At 55.7% G+C, this 16,418-nt stretch overlaps 1 protein-coding gene across 22 annotated transcripts in view; it reads left to right on the forward strand.

The window, feature by feature from the left end:
• NFASC (neurofascin) overlaps positions 1-16,418 on the forward strand; it is a 73,624-nt gene that overhangs the window by 17,921 nt on the left and 39,285 nt on the right. For 12 of the 22 annotated variants that reach the window (XM_050327174.1, XM_050327172.1, XM_050327173.1 and 9 more), the window contains 8 exons: positions 5,106-5,270; positions 6,752-6,769; positions 7,647-7,752; positions 7,892-8,088; positions 8,876-8,998; positions 9,520-9,690; positions 11,999-12,049; positions 16,255-16,366. In XM_050327174.1, coding sequence (XP_050183131.1) covers positions 5,177-5,270; positions 6,752-6,769; positions 7,647-7,752; positions 7,892-8,088; positions 8,876-8,998; positions 9,520-9,690; positions 11,999-12,049; positions 16,255-16,366 — 872 coding nt within the window. In that variant the 5' untranslated portion in view covers positions 5,106-5,176. Of the gene's footprint in view, positions 1-5,105; positions 5,271-6,751; positions 6,770-7,646; positions 7,753-7,891; positions 8,089-8,875; positions 8,999-9,519; positions 9,691-11,998; positions 12,050-16,254; positions 16,367-16,418 lie in introns of those variants that run through there. The other 10 variants (XM_050327170.1, XM_050327182.1, XM_050327185.1 and 7 more) reach the window with 3 other exon arrangements.

A 16,418-nucleotide genomic window follows, 5' to 3' on the forward strand; every position in this document is an offset into this window, starting at 1 on the left:
TGGTTTTTGTGTGTTGGTTTTTTTTTTTTTTTTTACTCTCTTCTCTGGCTGATGAAAGGAAAAGCCACAGGAGGGTGGGAAGCTGATTGGTGGGGCTGGTGTGACCCGCTGGCCCCCGGGGTGGCCCCGAGCCCATGGATCAGCTGCCGTGGGGCCAATTCCCAGCTGCTGTGGGGGCTCAGCCAGCTGGCAGTGGCCACATCGTTGCCTTCCATGGAAAGTTTTGTGCTTTCCTCTTTCCCCCTCCCTGTCTGTGACCGGTTTGTAAAGGTTAAATGGTATTTTCTGATTAAGCCGAGTTACTCCGGTGATCTCAGCTCATTTCCCACTCCTGCCATATCTTTTGTCTGACCTTGGGGTAACACTTAACCTCGGCAGGCTCCAGTCCCTCTGCTAATAGAACGACACTATTTCCTTACATTAGCAGAAGGACAGGATGATAAACGAATCCACATTTATGTGGACATGACCGTGACAGATGAAAAGCCTGTCCCCGGAGCTGCTGGTGCTCTCAGTGGTGATGAGCTGCTCCGTGAGGGGGTGATTTAACTCCTGAAACCATAACAACTATCTGAGCTCAAGCCCTGCAAAACGCAGCCTCAGCTCGAGGAGCAATTATCCCATTCCTCCTGTTTCCGAGTATTTCTGGAAGAGGAGCCTGGGTGCAGCTGGTCCTGACTCGGGAAGGTCAGCTGAGCTTCTGAGAGAAGCTCAAGCACAAATCTCCTTAGTGCCAGCACCAGCTCGAAAGTTCGGGGATTGAGGGATTCATTCCCGCTTCCCTCGTGTTGCCCCGTGCGGATCCACAGGCGCTGCCTGGGAAGGGGATTTTAGGGAGCCGTCCTCGTTCCCGGGGATATCACGGAGCTTTCTCCGTGCTTTCAAAATGCTCTGCGGCCCGCGGGGCTTGGGGTTGAAGCTCACCCACGTGCCAGGCAGGAGAGATCCAGGAAAGTGCAGCACAGGGCAAAAATCCCGTGGAGGAGGGAGGCAAGAAAGCAGAGGTGAGAAACGGCCTGTGAGTGTTCCTTAAAAACACATTCCTTAAAGATGTGCTCCTTAAAGATGTGTTCTTTAAAAACACTCCCTTAAAGATGTGCTGAAAGCGCAATGGCTCGACTAGATGGGCAGTGAATTATCCCGAACAAAAGGGTCTGCCTGGGGTTTTTCCGGAGCGTTGGCAGGGATGGTGCCTCTGCAAGCTCTGCTGCTGCAGGTTGTGTTGGGGGAAATGTCCTTTTCTTCAAGGACAGATAAAAAGGATGTGTCCCTTTGGGGTTCCAGCAGGCGTAAAGATGACACTGAACCCTCATATCTCAGCTCAGGACCCGTTTCCCATGACAATCCTGACTTTCCTTCTTCCCTGGGAGCAGAGGATGCTCAGGCCACTTCCCTCAGCTCTGAAGTGCAAACTGCTGAGTGGATGGAAAGGGTGATTTTTATTTTAAGGAGGAGAAGATGAGATGCAAATGGCTTTGCTGGTGTTTGCTGTGACAGTTGTTTCCCAGAACAATTGTGAAAGCTGGACCCAGGAACAGGCACAAAGCTCCTCTCTCTGCTCGGGGCAGAGGGAATGGGAGTGCTGTCCCCCCATGCCCTGCCCCAGGGAAAGGGCATGTCCATCTCCTGGGATGGGAATGCCAAGAGATCATCCACTGCCCTGGTGATCTGGGAATGCCAAGGGATCATCCCCTGCCCTGGTGATCGTTTCCTTCCTTCTTTCCCTTTATTTCTGCACCAAAGTCCTTCCCCAGCTCTCCTGGAGCCCCTTTAGGCCCTGGAAGGGGCTCCAAGGTGTCCCTGGAACCTTCCCTTCTGACTTCCCCCCCAGCTCTCCCAGCCTGGCTCCAGAGCAGAGGGATTCACATCCACACGTGCCTTTGAAATCGATGTTTTTCATTATCTGAAACCAAGAGCGTTTTCTCTTTGTGGAAATGTTGCTCTGTGCTATTCAATCAGCATCAATTAAGCAGCTGACATGCAATAAATGGTGCTGCAGGAATGTTCCTGGGAACACCAGCTCCTCAAGTTTTACTGTTCCTCTCACAGCCGTAAATAAGGATAAATGTCTAATTGCTGCTGAAAGCATCCTGCTGGACCTAATGAGCTGATTAAAAACAATCCCTCATGGTGGACCCCTTTAATTTTATTTAACTTCAACCAGAGATTGCCTTTGCTTACTGTTCCTGTGGCTGCTCTCAGCCCTCCTGGCTGCCTTGGAGAGCTGGGGTTGTTTTCCAGCAGTAGGGCTATAGGGAAGGGGTTTGTCTCCATTGTTATTCCACAGGGTCTCGTTTCATTCAACTGTTGGGAAGGGAATTAATTTCAGCCCTTCCCCAGAGCCATCTGTGCCCCCAGGGAAGCCCTGGGGCTCTGCCCTGTGAACCCCAGCGGGGCAGAACATCCCACGTGCTGCTGTTTGCAGGGATGGGGGTTTTGGGAATTGCCAGCCAAATTTTTGGCCAAATCAGCCTTGAGGGGGATCCACGTCCTGGCTTGTGCTGCCTGGGCCTGCAGTGGGTTCTTGCTGAGAGCTGGATCTCTGCAGCAAGAGGAGGTGTTTCCACATATCCTTTGATTCTGGCTCTGGAGCCGGAGGGGACGGGATGGATTTTGTGGAATGTGGTTCATGTCCTGCTGCTGAGGAGCCTCATCCTGCTGGTCAGGGACAAACCACCCCCCTCACCACTCCTGGCTGAGCCACCCAAACCCCAGGAACTTGCTGGGGATGAGCAGATGGAGGGGGCAAGCAGGGAAGCTCCAGGGCTGGGATGTGAGGATTCACTTGTGCTGCTCCACCATCTGTGGAGGGGAGAAATTTCCCCCATCTCAAGGCAGGGAGTGAGGAAAATGCATGTTAAATTGCCATGTTCAGGGAGAAATGAAACTCCAGAGTTTCTCCTCTCTGGCTGGGAGGGTTTTCAGGCTGTTACACAGCTTTCCATCTTCATTTTAAATTGCTGAACTAGCTGGAATATAATTTGTATCCTCATCATGGAACAGCTCTGCCCCACAGGACTCTGCAGGAAGAAGTTCCCAGAGCCCTGATGGCTCTCCCCCAGCTCTGGCCACCCTGTTGGGCTGTAGGGATAAGGTGGGAGGGCTTGTTCTGTGCTTTGGGCAGGACTCAGATCTCTTCTGAGGGCCAGGAGCAGTGGTTAAAAAATGCTGAGTCTGGGAAAAGGGGTCTCATCTGCCCCCTTGGCCGGTCTGGGTGGAAGCAGCCTCAGCAGCAGATGGACATCACGCAGCTTCAGCACCCCCAGCTTGGAATTTTGTGTTCCCACAGTTCTCTGTGCTGGGAGATGTCCCTGTCCCTGAGCCCTGACAATGTGGGCTGTGTTCTCTGGCACTGCCTGTCCCCAGGAGCCACCTACACACACAGGCACGGCCGGGATTGTTCCTGCACCCACATCTGCCCGAGACAAAGGGGCCCTGGAGGAGCTGGGGGAGCCTGGAGGAGCCTGGAGGAGCCTGGCATTTGCCCTCCCAAAGGCAGGGAGACACAAAACCAGCAGGTCCATTACTCATCTTAAGCTGTAACTGGAGAAATGAACTGCTTTAAAAAAAAAAAAAAAAAGGAAAGGCTGCAGATCAAAATGATCTCTTCTCTTGGACAGGGAGCTAAAGGAGTAATTTGAAAAGCCTTGTTCAGCATGACCTGATCCCAGGGCTGCACAAGTGCTGGACATGACTTTAATTACTGGCCTGGACCTATAATTATTCTGTCCTTCAACTATTTTTATGGCAACAGCTGGATTGGAAAATCCTCAGAACGAGCAAAATAGATCAGAGCAACTCTCCCCTCCGAGCCCCTTCCCAGCCTCCAGTCTGTCAGCTGCTGCAACTGGGACGCACTGGGACAGCGAGATCCTTTGGAGTGAGGAGCTGGGAGCCTGAGGGGGGACAGGAGGGTACCCCCAGCACCTCATGCTCCCCAGGAGGGTAACGGGATCTGCTGGGAGCCTGCGTGGGGTTCAGCAGAGCCTCCCAGGCCACGTGTCAGGGCTGGTTGTTTCCCGTGACATCTGCTCCTCGCTGGCTGCTCCCGGGCTCTGTCTGTCGTGCCAGCTCCCCTCTCCCTCCCTCCTGAGCTCGGGAACAGCTGAAGGGGCAGCACACCCGGAGCTGACGCTGGGGGTTTGTGTTTCAGGAGGCTCCCCTTGCTCGCCAAATGGCTCCTGTGCTGCTCCTGCCCCGCCACATCCCCGGCCAGAGCCCCTGCCAGGGCCAGGCAGGAGCAGGGCTGGGGATTTTCCACTCTTTCCTGCCCCTGGTGTCGTTTCTTTGCTCTCAGCTGAGGGAGCTGCTGCCGTTTTTGCAGCTGTTCTGGACAGTGAGTAGTGAGTGACTCGTGTGGTGCAGCCCCTGTGCTCTCCTGAGCAGGGGGAATTGTCCCCACGGGAGGAATTCTCCTCCCTTGTGGCTGCAGAGAGTTTGGGGGGGTTGTCAGGAGGAAAATGGAAGTGGGGGGTGTGTGGCAAATGAGATCCTGGCAGGAGCATCTCTGGGGCTGTGGGTGAGAGGCACATCTGGCAGTGTCTGGGCAGGGAAACAGCTGGAGCTGGGGGGAAATGGGCTTGTTTAGAGGCCAGGCAGGAGAGGTCCCGCTGTGCCCCCTCTCCTAGAGCTGTGCCAGCTCGGTGCCAGGCTGTCCCCAGGCTCATCCCAGTGCCCTGGCTGAGGGACTGGATATTTCGAGGCATTTCTTGACCATAAAATACAATTAGTATCGCTTTTTTAATCAGCAAATCATCCTTTTTATTTTATTCTTTGGGGATTGCTTCTGTATTCAGTAGCTCTGAGTGACTTCCCATCAGTGCCAGGGATGGAGAGCCAGGCCCTTCTCCTGCCATCCCAACTTGGCATATCCCGTGATTCTGTGATCCAAGGAGTCCCTCCAGGGTCTGAGCGCAAATAACCCCCCCCAAAAGCTGATTTTCTGCCAGCAGAACAACCCAGGGGTGGGAGAGCTGTGCCCACGGGCTCATACCTGGGCCACCAGAGCCTGGAGCCCATCCCTGGCACTGCCCACACACGAACACTTTTTGGGCTGGAAACCCCCAGTTCTGGAGCTGTGACGGTGGCCTGGGTTTGTTTTGCAGCTGAGGATCCCCCTGCACGTGCTGCTGCCCCGGGGACACGCCGAGGGGCCGCCTCTGCCCAGCCCTCCAAGATGGTCATGCCCAGGCCCCACCTCAGCCCTGCAGGGATCGCCTTCGCCCTCTGCCTTCAGCACCTCGTCAGCACCATCGAGGTCCCCCTGGATCGTAAGTTGTGCTTTTCCCCTGCTCAGGTCTCCCCCTGAACCGCCTGAGGAGGTGGAGTGAGGTCTGCTCAGCACAGGGGGGGGATGATTTCCTGCTCCACAGCCAGGGTTCCTTCGCTCTTGTTCCTTTGTTTGTAGCTGTTTTGCGTTTTTTAAACCCCTTGCCCTCCAGAAAGTCACCAAAGTCCTCTCTGGTTTAGCCAATCTGCCTGAAAAACTGAGCAGAGGACTGGAAAACACACCTTAACGTGGATCTGAGCACCTGAGCCAAGCTGAGCAGTCTCCAGCCTGTTCAGTGGAGCGTCCCAGGAGCACCAAGGCCAGGCTGGACAGGGCTTGGAGCAACCTGGGCTAGTGGAAAGTGTCCCTGCCCATGGCAGGGGGTGGCACTGGATGACCCATGAGGTCCCTTCCAAGCCAAGCCATCCTGTGATTCTGTGCCTTCTGGTGTTCCAGAGCACGGGAAGGCTTTGGGATGCTCTCTAGTGGAGGACACGAGCTCTTGCCTGGCAGATCCTGCCACCAGCTGACACCTCGAGGGCTCTGGAGACCTGGGCAGGTCCTGCAGGGAAATGGGGCTTTTTTTCTCTCTCTCTCTCTGCCAGGACTTTCTGATTAATTATGAGATGGGAGTTGTGTTTTATTCAGAAGCACAAGGGCTGGGGGACGTGGAGCGAGGAGGAAGAGGGACAGGGGGCATGAAGGGAGGGGGATATGGAGTGAGGAGGAAGGAGGTAGGAAAGAGGAGGAAGAGGGTATGGAAAGAGGAGGAAGAGGGTATGGAAAGAGGAGGAAGGGGGGACATGGGCTGATTTTCCTACTGAATGAGCATCTCCAGGCCAGCACGTGGGAGCTGCATGAGTGGTGTGGATGCTCCAGGGCCACTGGCTCTCACTGGGAGCTGCTCAGCCACTGCTCTGGAAACCAGTTTCGTAATTTCCTTGTGTCCCAGCCTCCTCCTGGAGTGGCTGTAAATACCCATCAGGCTCTGGCTGCAGGGAATCTCTTCCAACAGCACGAGGCACAGGAATCCTCTGGAGAGCAGAGTGTTGGGAGGCAGAGCACGGCTCCTGGGGGTCTGAATTCAGGTTGGGGCCACCTTGGACAGGAGAAATTCCTGCCCTGTGGAGCCCTGGGTGTGCTGGTGGAGCTGTGGTGCCTCAGCTGATCCCTGGCTGGGCAGCAGAGTGGGAAGGAAAAACTGGAGGCAGTGGCTTTGGGCTGAAATTCGGAAATGGCTGAAGAGAAAAGGGTGGGAAAGCTGTGATGTTCAGAGGGGGATAATTACCTGTGTTACTGCCCCGGGGACAGTAAGTGGGAAGATCAGAACAGGCCTGAGCCATGGGATGGTTTGTGTGGAGCACTGGCAAGGCCTGGGACAACCCCCTGTGTCTGTGTTCGTGGGCATGAGGAGCACAGGGCTGCTCCTCAACTAACACCTCTTGTCTTCTCTCCTCTCTGCTGGCACTTGGGGGATAACAGCAAGTATTCAGAGTGAATGTAAGTGTTCCCTCCGTGTCCTCTGCGTGGCCACCACAGGCACGAGGGGTCTGCACAGAGCAGGGGCTGGTGGGGGCACACACTGGGTGTGTGTGTGTGGGGGCATTGCCCAGTGGCCAGGACAGGACCAGCCACTTGTCCTGCCCAGCTGGGAGGGGCTGGAGCAGCTCAGGAGGTGTTCCTGGGCTCTGTGCTGCCCCTGGAGCAGGAGCCAGGCTGCCCTTGCCACGGGAATGTTGTTTCTGCAGGGCTTTGTTATGGCTTTTGCCAGCCCTGAGGGGAGGGTGGGCTCCTCTGCCTGGCACCAGCACAGTGTGCCCAGCTCAGCCCCACCTCCTGACACATTTGGAGCATCACTGGCTCTTGGGGATGAGCAAACACCCTCAGACCCTCTTCCCAGGACAGCCATGGGGCTGGGATCTGCAATTCCAGGGCCAGAGCCAGGTCCTACAGCAGCTCTGGGCTGGTGTGCCCCTCTAAACACCACTTTTGAGCTCCTCTGGGGCCAACCTGGGGGCTTTAGGGCCTCTTTCCTGCACAGAGACCCTGTAAATGTCTGGGGGTCCCTGGCCCAGCTGCAGCCCCTCTCTGAGGAGCAGGATGGCTTTAGTGGGGTTCAGTCTGTGGGAGCAGGAAAATGTAACTGTGGAATTTGTTCAACCCAAGCCACCAAGTGAGAACCAGGGCAGGGTTTGGTACCTAAAGGGACCCTGAGCAGTGGCACAGCCCAAGAGGGGATGAGCAGCCCACCCCCATGCTCGTGGGGGTGTCCCCAGGGCTGTAAAGCACAGGTGGTGGGTGCAGCCTGGGGGAGAGGCTGTGGGGTGGCAGAGGGGATGGGCACAGCCCCGCTCAGGGCGTTCCCTCTGCCCCACAGTGCCCCAGCCCCCCACCATCACCAAGCAGTCGGTGAAGGACTACATCGTGGACCCCAGGGACAACATCTTCATCGAGTGTGAGGCCAAAGGGAACCCCGTGCCCACGTGAGTGCCCCCCCTGCCCCTGGAGCAGCCCCCGTCCCGTCCAGCTGGCCCAGCTGCGGGCTGCACAGCCCAGGTAAGGCCCTCCCCTGGTGCAAAAGCAGCCTGCAAACCCCGTGTGCAACCCCCTGTGTGCCCCCAGCTTCTCCTGGACTCGCAACGGCAAGTTCTTCAACGTGGCCAAGGACCCCAAGGTGTCGATGCGGCGCCGCTCGGGCACCCTGGTCATCGACTTCCACAGCGGGGGCAGGCCCGAGGACTACGAGGGGGAGTACCAGTGCTTTGCCAGGAATGACTATGGCACTGCCCTCTCCAGCAAGATCCACCTCCAGGTGTCCAGTGAGTAACCAGAGAGCGGCCCCTGAGGAGGGCACAGGGGGGGTCTGGGGGTCTGTGTGGTGGGAGCAGGCACGGGGAGCTGGCGTGGCCTCACCTGGAATACTGGGACAGCTTCGGTCAGGGAAGATGTGGAGCCACCAGAGAGAGTCCAAAGGAGGGCAATAAAGATGGGGAAGGGCCTTGAGGAGTGGCTGAGGGCACTTGGTGTGTCCAGACCTCATGGCAGTTCCAGCTTCACCAAGGACGGGAGCAGGGACAGCACCCAGGGAATGGCCTGGAGTTGCATCAGGGCAGAGTTAGAGTGGATATTGGGAAAAGGTTGTTCTCCTAGAGGCTGGTTGGGCACTGAACAGGCTCCCCAGGGCAGTGGGCACGGCCCCAAGGCTGCCAGAGCTTCAGGAGGGTTTGGATGATCCTCTGGGTTGGACAGGATGGTCCTTGTGGGTCCCTTCCCAGCCTTCTCCAGCTCTTACCTGTGTCCAGGTGTATCCAGGACCAAGATGAAGGTGGGGAGGTTATGGCTGTAACCAACAGGGAAGCACTTGGCATGGATTCAAGGGCATGGGTTCAAGGGCATGGATTCAAGGGTGTGGATTCAAGGGGATGGATTCAAGGGGATGGATTCAAGGGGATGGATTTAAGGGCATGGATTTCAGGGAGCCCTGCACACGCAGAAATGGAGTTTTTGCATCGAGGCCACCCCACTGAAAGCGGGCCAGGCCCAGTGGGAAGAGCTCTGGGGACGTCCTGCCCTCCCTGCCTCACGTGCCCTTGTTTCCCGTGGCAGAGTCTCCCCTGTGGCCCAAGGAGAAGGTGGATGTGATCGAGGTGGATGAAGGGGCCCCTCTGAGCCTGCAGTGCAACCCACCCCCCGGGCTCCCCCCGCCCGTCATCTTCTGGATGAGCAGCTGTGAGTGGGGGAAACCCCTTCCCACCCTGCACCCCCTGGGCAGCCCCTCCACCCCCTGCAGCCTTTCAAACAACCCTCTTTAGGGTCATTCCTACTAGTTTAGGGCAGTTTCTGATAGTTTGGGGTTGTTACAGCTAGTTCAAGGTAGTTCATGCTAGTTTAAGGTCATTATTGCTAGTTTAGGGTTGTTTCTGCTAATTAGGGCTGTTACTGCTATTTTAGGAGCATTATTGCTAGTTTAGGGCAGTTTCTGCTAGTTTAGGGTCTTTACTGCTAGTTTAGGGCAGTTTCTGCTAGTTTAGGGTCTTTACTGCTAGTTCAGGGTCTTTACTGCTAGTTTAAGGTAGTTTCTGCTAGTTTAGGGTTATTCCTGCTAGTTTAGGGTTTTTTTCCTGCTAGTTTAGGGTTGTTTCTACAAGTTTAGGGCAGTTCCTGCTAGTTTAGGGTCCTTCCCCTGGTTCAGAGCCCCCCCTGCCCTGGGGCTGGGCTGTGCCCCGTCTGAGTGCCCGCTGTGCCCGCAGCCATGGAGCCCATCCAGCAGGACAAACGAGTGTCCCAGGGGCAGAACGGGGACCTTTACTTCTCCAACGTGATCCTGCAGGACTCCCTGACCGACTACAGCTGCAACGCCCGCTTCCACTTCACCCACACCATCCAGCAGAAGAACCCCTACACCCTCAAGGTGAAAACCAGTAAGTGTCACAAGGGGTGGCTGGGCCCGGGGCTCCCCCTGGACAGGGTTTTCCTGCCTTGTTCCCCTCCTTGGCACCTCCCAGGGAGAGGATTGGCTTCCTCTGCCTGTTTAGGGTAGCACAGGAACGGGTTTGGGCGAGCAGTGACAGTCCTTGGGTGCCTCACCTGGCAGGGAGGGCGGGCTGGTGCTTCTTGGGGCAGGTACCACTAAATCCGTGTGTCCTGGATAAACTGGAAGGGGTTCCAGCACAGGTGGGGCATTCCCAACACCTCCAGGGAGAGGGAAAATATCGGGTGATCGTTCCCCTGTTTGAGAAGCTGGAGGTGGCCTCGGTTTGCCCCAGGTTTGGTGCTGACCCAGGGCAGGGTGGGCACCTCGGTGTCACCAGGTGGGGGGACACCAGGGGCAGGCACAGGGCTCTCTGCAGAGCCTCCAGCAGCTTCTGCTCCACAACTGAGGTGGTTTGAAGGAAAATGTGAGCTCCTGGTGTGCTGTGGGGACACCAGCACAGGGGACTGAGCTGAGTGTGCAGCACACGAGGCTGCTGAGCCGATGCAGGTCCTGCAGAGCACGGGCTCTGTCTTGGGTGGGTTGTGGGTGTGGGGTGTGTGCAGAGCACCCAAAAAATCAGTACAAACCCATCCTCTGTTGGCCCCAGTCATCAGCCAGGAGCCATCACCCCTTCCCAGTGAGGTCCAGCTGGGAGGCAGAGGGTGCTGGCTGTGTTTTGGGGGGCAAAGCAGGGAGGAGGAGCTCCTGACTCCCAGTGTGTGTGGGGGTTAATTTGATCTCCCAGCAGCTTAAATGAGCAGGAATGCTGTTAAAGGGTCCTGGGAGTGCTCTGAGCCTCAGACAGGGCCTGGCTGAGGGGATAGGTTTACTCTTCCTTGTAGCAGCTCCTCCTCTGTGCAAAGCTCGAGTAGAGAATCAGCAACTGAAATACTCCAGCAGGCTCTCTGCCAGCAGGGCAGCGTGAGCAGGTCATTAATTCTGAATATTATTTGCCTGTTTACAGCGCTGGGGGAGGGCTGAGCCCTCAGTTAGTGTGAGCTGGGGAAATTCTGGCAGACCGAGGTCTGGGGTGGTTGGAGCCTCCAGAGCCTGACAGATTTGTCCAGGTGCAGGAGCAGTGAGGGTGAAAGCCTGGCAGGTTTGTGTGCACACAGCCACGAGCTCCCCCTCCTGCTGCACTCACCCTTCACTCCCAGGCCCTGCAGAACTGGACCCTCTCTCTCCTTTTTCCTTAGGAAACATCTGCTCTGTGATCAGATGCAAATTCCCCTCCCAGGAGCCCCCCCAGAGCTCTTTAGAGTCTCAAGAACTGAGGTTCTGGTTTCTCACCTGTCATTACATTAAAAGAAGTGGTTTATATTTACATTGTTCACAGGGGCTGAGCTTGAGGTTGTCTCAAGCTCTTTGATCACCTCAGCCTTCAGCCAGGAGCTCTGGCTCCTTAAAAAAGGGTTCACCAGCTGCTGGGAAATCATGGCATGGGATTGCCATGGGATGCAAGAAGGAGAATGGAAAGGCTGCAGGGAGGGATATCTGTGCATTTCCCTGGGGGGAGTTTGGTGGTGGATCCAGGTCCAGGCAGCTCTTGGGCGTCTTCTGGGCTCTCTTAACGCCCTCTGGGGAAGTGATGTGAGCTGGGAAGGGCAGATCTTGCAGCAGTCTCAGGTCAGGATGATGAATCTTCCCCTCTCCTCTCAGAGTGATGGTCATTCTTCATAGGTGATGGCTTGGGCTGGGTGTCCATAAACAAGAGCAGCATCTTATTGAGGAGCTGGAACACAACCTGCTCTCATCACCTTGTAATTGAAAGGGATTTTACAGCAGGTTGTGCTTTTAGAGCATTATTATTATTATTATTATTATTGTTTTGATTTGTCCACCACGCCTTTCCCCATGGCCTCACCCAGCTGTGTCCAGCCTCTGCTTTGTGCTGGGGGACAGCAGCTGGGAGATGGTTTCTTTGTGGTTAAGGAACAGAGAGAAAAAACCAAACAAACCCACCTTCTCCTCCAAAGTGATTCTGTTTTTTAAGAGGCACCAACACAAGAGCAAAAACACTTCAAGGAAACGTTTTCTTCTCATACCTTGAGCTGTCTTCCCACCTCGCAGGAGGAGAGCGGCCCCTTTTCCCCCCCTTCTCGCTGTGTTTGCCCCGCAGGGCAGCTCTGCTTCGTCTCCCTGCCCTCTCCCGTTGCTGCTGCGTGTGGGGAGGTTGTTCTGTCTGCTGTCCTGCCCGTGCCCCCCTCCCCTCCCCCCAGGCCCTGCAAACGCTCACAGTCTTTTGTTTATTGCAGAGAAGCCCCATAACGAAACGTCTTTACGAAATTACACTGACATGTACAGTGGTGAGTCAAGCCTGGCTTCTGGAGCCCCTGCTTTAACCTCCTGCCTAACCCGACTGACCCCGCGCTAACCGGGCCCCCCCGGGGCTTTGTGGCCTCGGCTTTGCCAAAATTTAGGGACCAAAGGGCCACAGGGCCCCCCCCTCGAAGCTCTCACCCTTTGGGATGAGCGAGGTTTAAGGGAATCAAGAGGATCTGCAGAGCCCAGCCTGGGAGGTGTTTGGGTTGATGGGATCTGGCCCACGTGGCTGAGCGAGCCCGGCTTGCTCCCTCGTGCCTCGTCCTCAGCAAAGGCAAAGAGATTTTAGGGATCAGAGCCACCATCCCCCTTCTGTGTGTCCTCAGAAGGAGCATCTCCAGAAAGAGCATTTGCAGCTCGTCAGAGCATCAGCGTGTTATTTGCAGCTACAACCAGGCAGTGACTGGGAGAGGAAAACAAAACAAACAAACAAGAAAAGCGGAGTTTTTGGTTTTCTTGAAATCTGAGAGCTTTTGTTTGTGTGCAGACAGGTTGGACATGTGCTGGAGGCTTTCCCGAGGCTGGGAAGGGAATTCCCTCTGGATCCTGCCCCTGCTGGGAGAAGCCCATCCCAAACTCATTGTTGATGCTTCCCACACAAAACCACACAGGTTCCTGGGGCAGGATCAGGATCACTGCCCTGGGGATGGGTTGGAATTGTCGTGGATGTGATGAGATAGCGTGGGCAGGAGCGGGGAGATGGGGCTGGTGGGGGTGGTGCAGAGAGCCCAGGCAGTGCCAGGGCTGTGAACACCCCACCAAAGACCCCCAGCTCAGGTGCTGCCTTGGGGCAGGACCCACTCCCTACCCCTCCTGCTGCTTTTGGGGCTGGGCTTGGGTGGCAGCAGGGTGGGCACAACCCCAGAGCTGCCCCACACAGGTCCCCAGAGAGCCCTGGAGGGAAATCCCACAGCTTCCCACAGAGCCACAGCTTCCCTTGGGCCTGGCACGACCCAGGGCACTCTTTATTGTGCCACGGGGACTTTTGGGGACAGGGAGGGCTTTTGCCAGCCAAGAGCAGACAGAGCTGGAGTGTGAGAAGAGGGGGATGTGCCAGGCAAGCTCCCTCCCTGCCCAGGGAACGGGGATTTGGCATCAGGAGCAGGAGGTTCCTGAGGATGCTGGGGAAGGCTCTGCAGCAGAACCAGCCTTGGAAGTGCTGGTGGCAGCAAAGGGGCTGGGAACAGCCTGAAAACACCTGGAGAAATGGCTGGGAGAAGGGACTGTCAGCAAAATCAGCTTCCCATGGGAGCTGCACGAACTGCATCGTTCCTCAGGGAGACAGGAATGAGAGGAGATGCCTCTCTCAGGGACAGAGAAATCCTGGGGTGCTCCTGGGTTTCCTCATCCCCCACTGCTCATCGTTGTTCAGGGCAAGGGGATGTTGAAGAGTCAGTCAGGAAAATGAGATTTTGTCTGCACAGCCTCAAGGATTTCTGCTCTATTTCCATTTTAGGACAAACTTCCTGCTCTTTGCATTGCCAGGACTATTTGCACTTAACACCCCCCTGGAAAACCTCGTGGCTTGCAGTGAATTCCAGTCACCCACTCACACCCCTGTGCAGACCTGAACTCCAGCCCAGCACTTCATTAATTAACAGTTGATGAGCTGGTGGAACAATTGTGACCCTCAGCCCTTTTTCCTTGCTGCTGACCCCGTGTTTCTCCCTGGAATGTCCTGGCTGGCTGTGCTGGCCACTGGAACCAGCTGGGGCAGGCAAGGAGTCTTTGGGGTGTGGGGAGGGACGTGGGCATCCCAAGGATTTGGGGTGTTTGGGGACCTTGGGGCTCTCAGCCCCTCTGCCCTGAGGGTGCTGGTACGGGCACAGCACTGGAGCCAGCTGGCACAGGGATCTCCAGAGGCTGGGAGTCTCATTCCTGGGATGTTCCTCATCTCAGGGACGTGGGACCTGCTGTATGGACGTGAGGTTGGTGGGACAGCCATCCCAAAGAGCCCATGGGACATCCCACCCTGAGCAAGTGCAGTGATTTCCTTGCTGCCAGGCTGGACTGTGTGGGCAAACTGGCTGCAATTATCCAGGGAAAACGAGCTAAAAGGGATTAACTGGATGTTTTATCAGAAGAAGCCTCTCACTTTTTTTTTTTTTTTTTTTTTAATTTATTTAATGGAAATGAAGGTCTGTTTTGTTCTTTTTTCTCTGTCCTTTTTGGCAAAGCTGTGGGGTGTTTGGAGCTGGCTGTGCAGGAGGAGGGCAGCTGGGATGTGTCTGGGTGTGCACAGCCCTGGACACTGGAGTGGATGGGGAATTTTTTAGGTGCCACCAGGTCAGGGCAGTGGATGTTTCTGGGCTCCAGTTTCCCAGAGGCAGGGACCACACAGTTTGGAAGCAGAGTCTGTTTTGGAGCAGAAGGAAATAGCCAGGGGGTTTGTTTTTCCAGTTCTGATCCATCCAAAGGGATGAGTGAGACTCTGCTGGATGGCTGAGAGCTTCCAGCTGGAGCTTCCACAGGTTCAGAGCCGGAGCAGAACCTCTGCCTGGGACAATTTCTGGCTTCTCCTTGTTAGAAACAGCAAAATATTTATTAGTAGTGTTGCACTGAGGCAAGAAGTTTATCAGCCCTGCAGTGTTGTTGTTAGGTTTGTTAAACGAGTGGGTAGGATACTAATTTATCTCCCTTATTTTTAATTGTCATCATTAATAAATGGCTCATAAAATTTGGCTTGCACTGCTGCTTCAGCTCTTCCAGTTCTGCCCTGGGCCCCTGAGCCAACAGGGCCGTGGTGGGAGCGAGTCCTGCAGCCTGTTGGCTGATAAAAGCCCATAAAATGATATCCCACTGCCCTAATCAGATGGGAGAAGCTCTTGGATGAGGCTGGAGAGGTGGGAGCTGGGATGAACTCTGGCTCCAAGCCAGGGTTACCCAGGAATGAGACCCCTTCCAGAGTCAGGGATGCAAAGAGCAGGATCTGCCTGCCCAGAGAACCAACCCCTCTGGATAAAGCAAAGCTTTCCCTGCCCTGGTAATCCATTAATTGAATAATTGACTAACCCTCCATGATCCCCCTGGAGCTGGGGGTGTGGGACAGCGGGAGGTGTCTCTGGCTGAGGAGGAGGCGTTCCCAAGGCATGGATTAACTCCTGAGGCTGGGTTTCCCCTCCCTGGTGCCAGGCTGCTGGGAGCTCCAGGACAGCCCCTGTGCTCTCTCCCCTCCTTCTTCCCCTGGCACAGCTCTGGAGGCTTCCCAAAGAAAGGTGGGCACCCCCCAAAATCCTCGTGGCACTGGGCACACCCGGCTGCCCCTGCTCACGAGGCCAAAGAGGCTTTGGGGGAGCAGGGGAGGGTTTGGGCTGCACCCCAAGATCCTGCTCCTGCCCCGGGGGTGGGCTCTGCCCATGGATCACCCCAGTATTTGTAGTGTCCCTGTGCCAGCCCTGCCCATTCCACCCCCTTTCCTAATCTCATAACTTCCATCTCTGCTACTGCTGCTTTCAAACCCATCTCATCCTGTTTTGTCCTCACTGATCCAGATCTAGGTCAATAATTCCACTTATTAATGGAATTTATTCCATAAAAAATTAATGTTCCCCCCTACAAAGAGACCTTCACCGTGTGTATCTGTAGAGATGTTGCCTCGTGTCTTCCCCTGACTTTCTCCTCTTAAACTTCCCTGTCCAGTTCTGAAATGTGTCATTTTGGTCGCTGAGTTGTTCTTTTCCAAAGGGCACTTTGGTGCTGCTGGTGCCCCAGGCAGCTCCAGGATGCTCCATGTTCCCCACATCTCTGTGTCCAAGTGTCCCAGCTGCCTGAGTAAACCCTTCCTGTGACCACTTTGTCCTTCCCTACGTGTCTGTCCATCAGTATTCCCCAGTCTCGCCCGATTTCTGCCCATTTCCAGAGGCAGGGACGGGCAGGAAAGGTGGGAGCTGCTGGTGCAGGGACTGTTCCCATGGCTCAGCTCCCTCTGCCCATCCTCTGCTGCTTCCCTACCCCCTTGCCCACCCAGCATCCTCTCTCCACCCTTTCATTTCTTAATTTAAACACCGTTCTGAGCCCTCCTCTCCTCTCCAGGTGCGTTCCTGGGGCAGTTCAGTGTCCCAGGCTGGCGGGGGAGGCGACGCCTCCCGGGTGTTCCCGGCCCCCCGAAAGGAGACCTTTAAAAGCCCCCTGTTTTGTTTCTTTGTTTTTGTTTTCTTTTTTTTTTTTTTTTCTCTCCTGCTGATTCCAGCCCGAGGGATCACGGAAACAACTCCCAGCTTCATGTATCCCTATGGGACCTCCAGCAGCCAGATGGTGCTCCGAGGGGTGGATCTGCTGCTGGAGTGCATTGCATCCGGAGTGTACGTACCCTGGGGTGGAGGGGGGCGTCATTCCCAGGGGGATGGACTGGGA

The sequence above is a fragment of the Myiozetetes cayanensis genome, unplaced genomic scaffold (genome assembly GCF_022539395.1).
Source record: "Myiozetetes cayanensis isolate MyiCay16 unplaced genomic scaffold, myiCay2020 scf32, whole genome shotgun sequence".
NCBI lineage: Eukaryota > Metazoa > Chordata > Aves > Passeriformes > Tyrannidae > Myiozetetes > Myiozetetes cayanensis.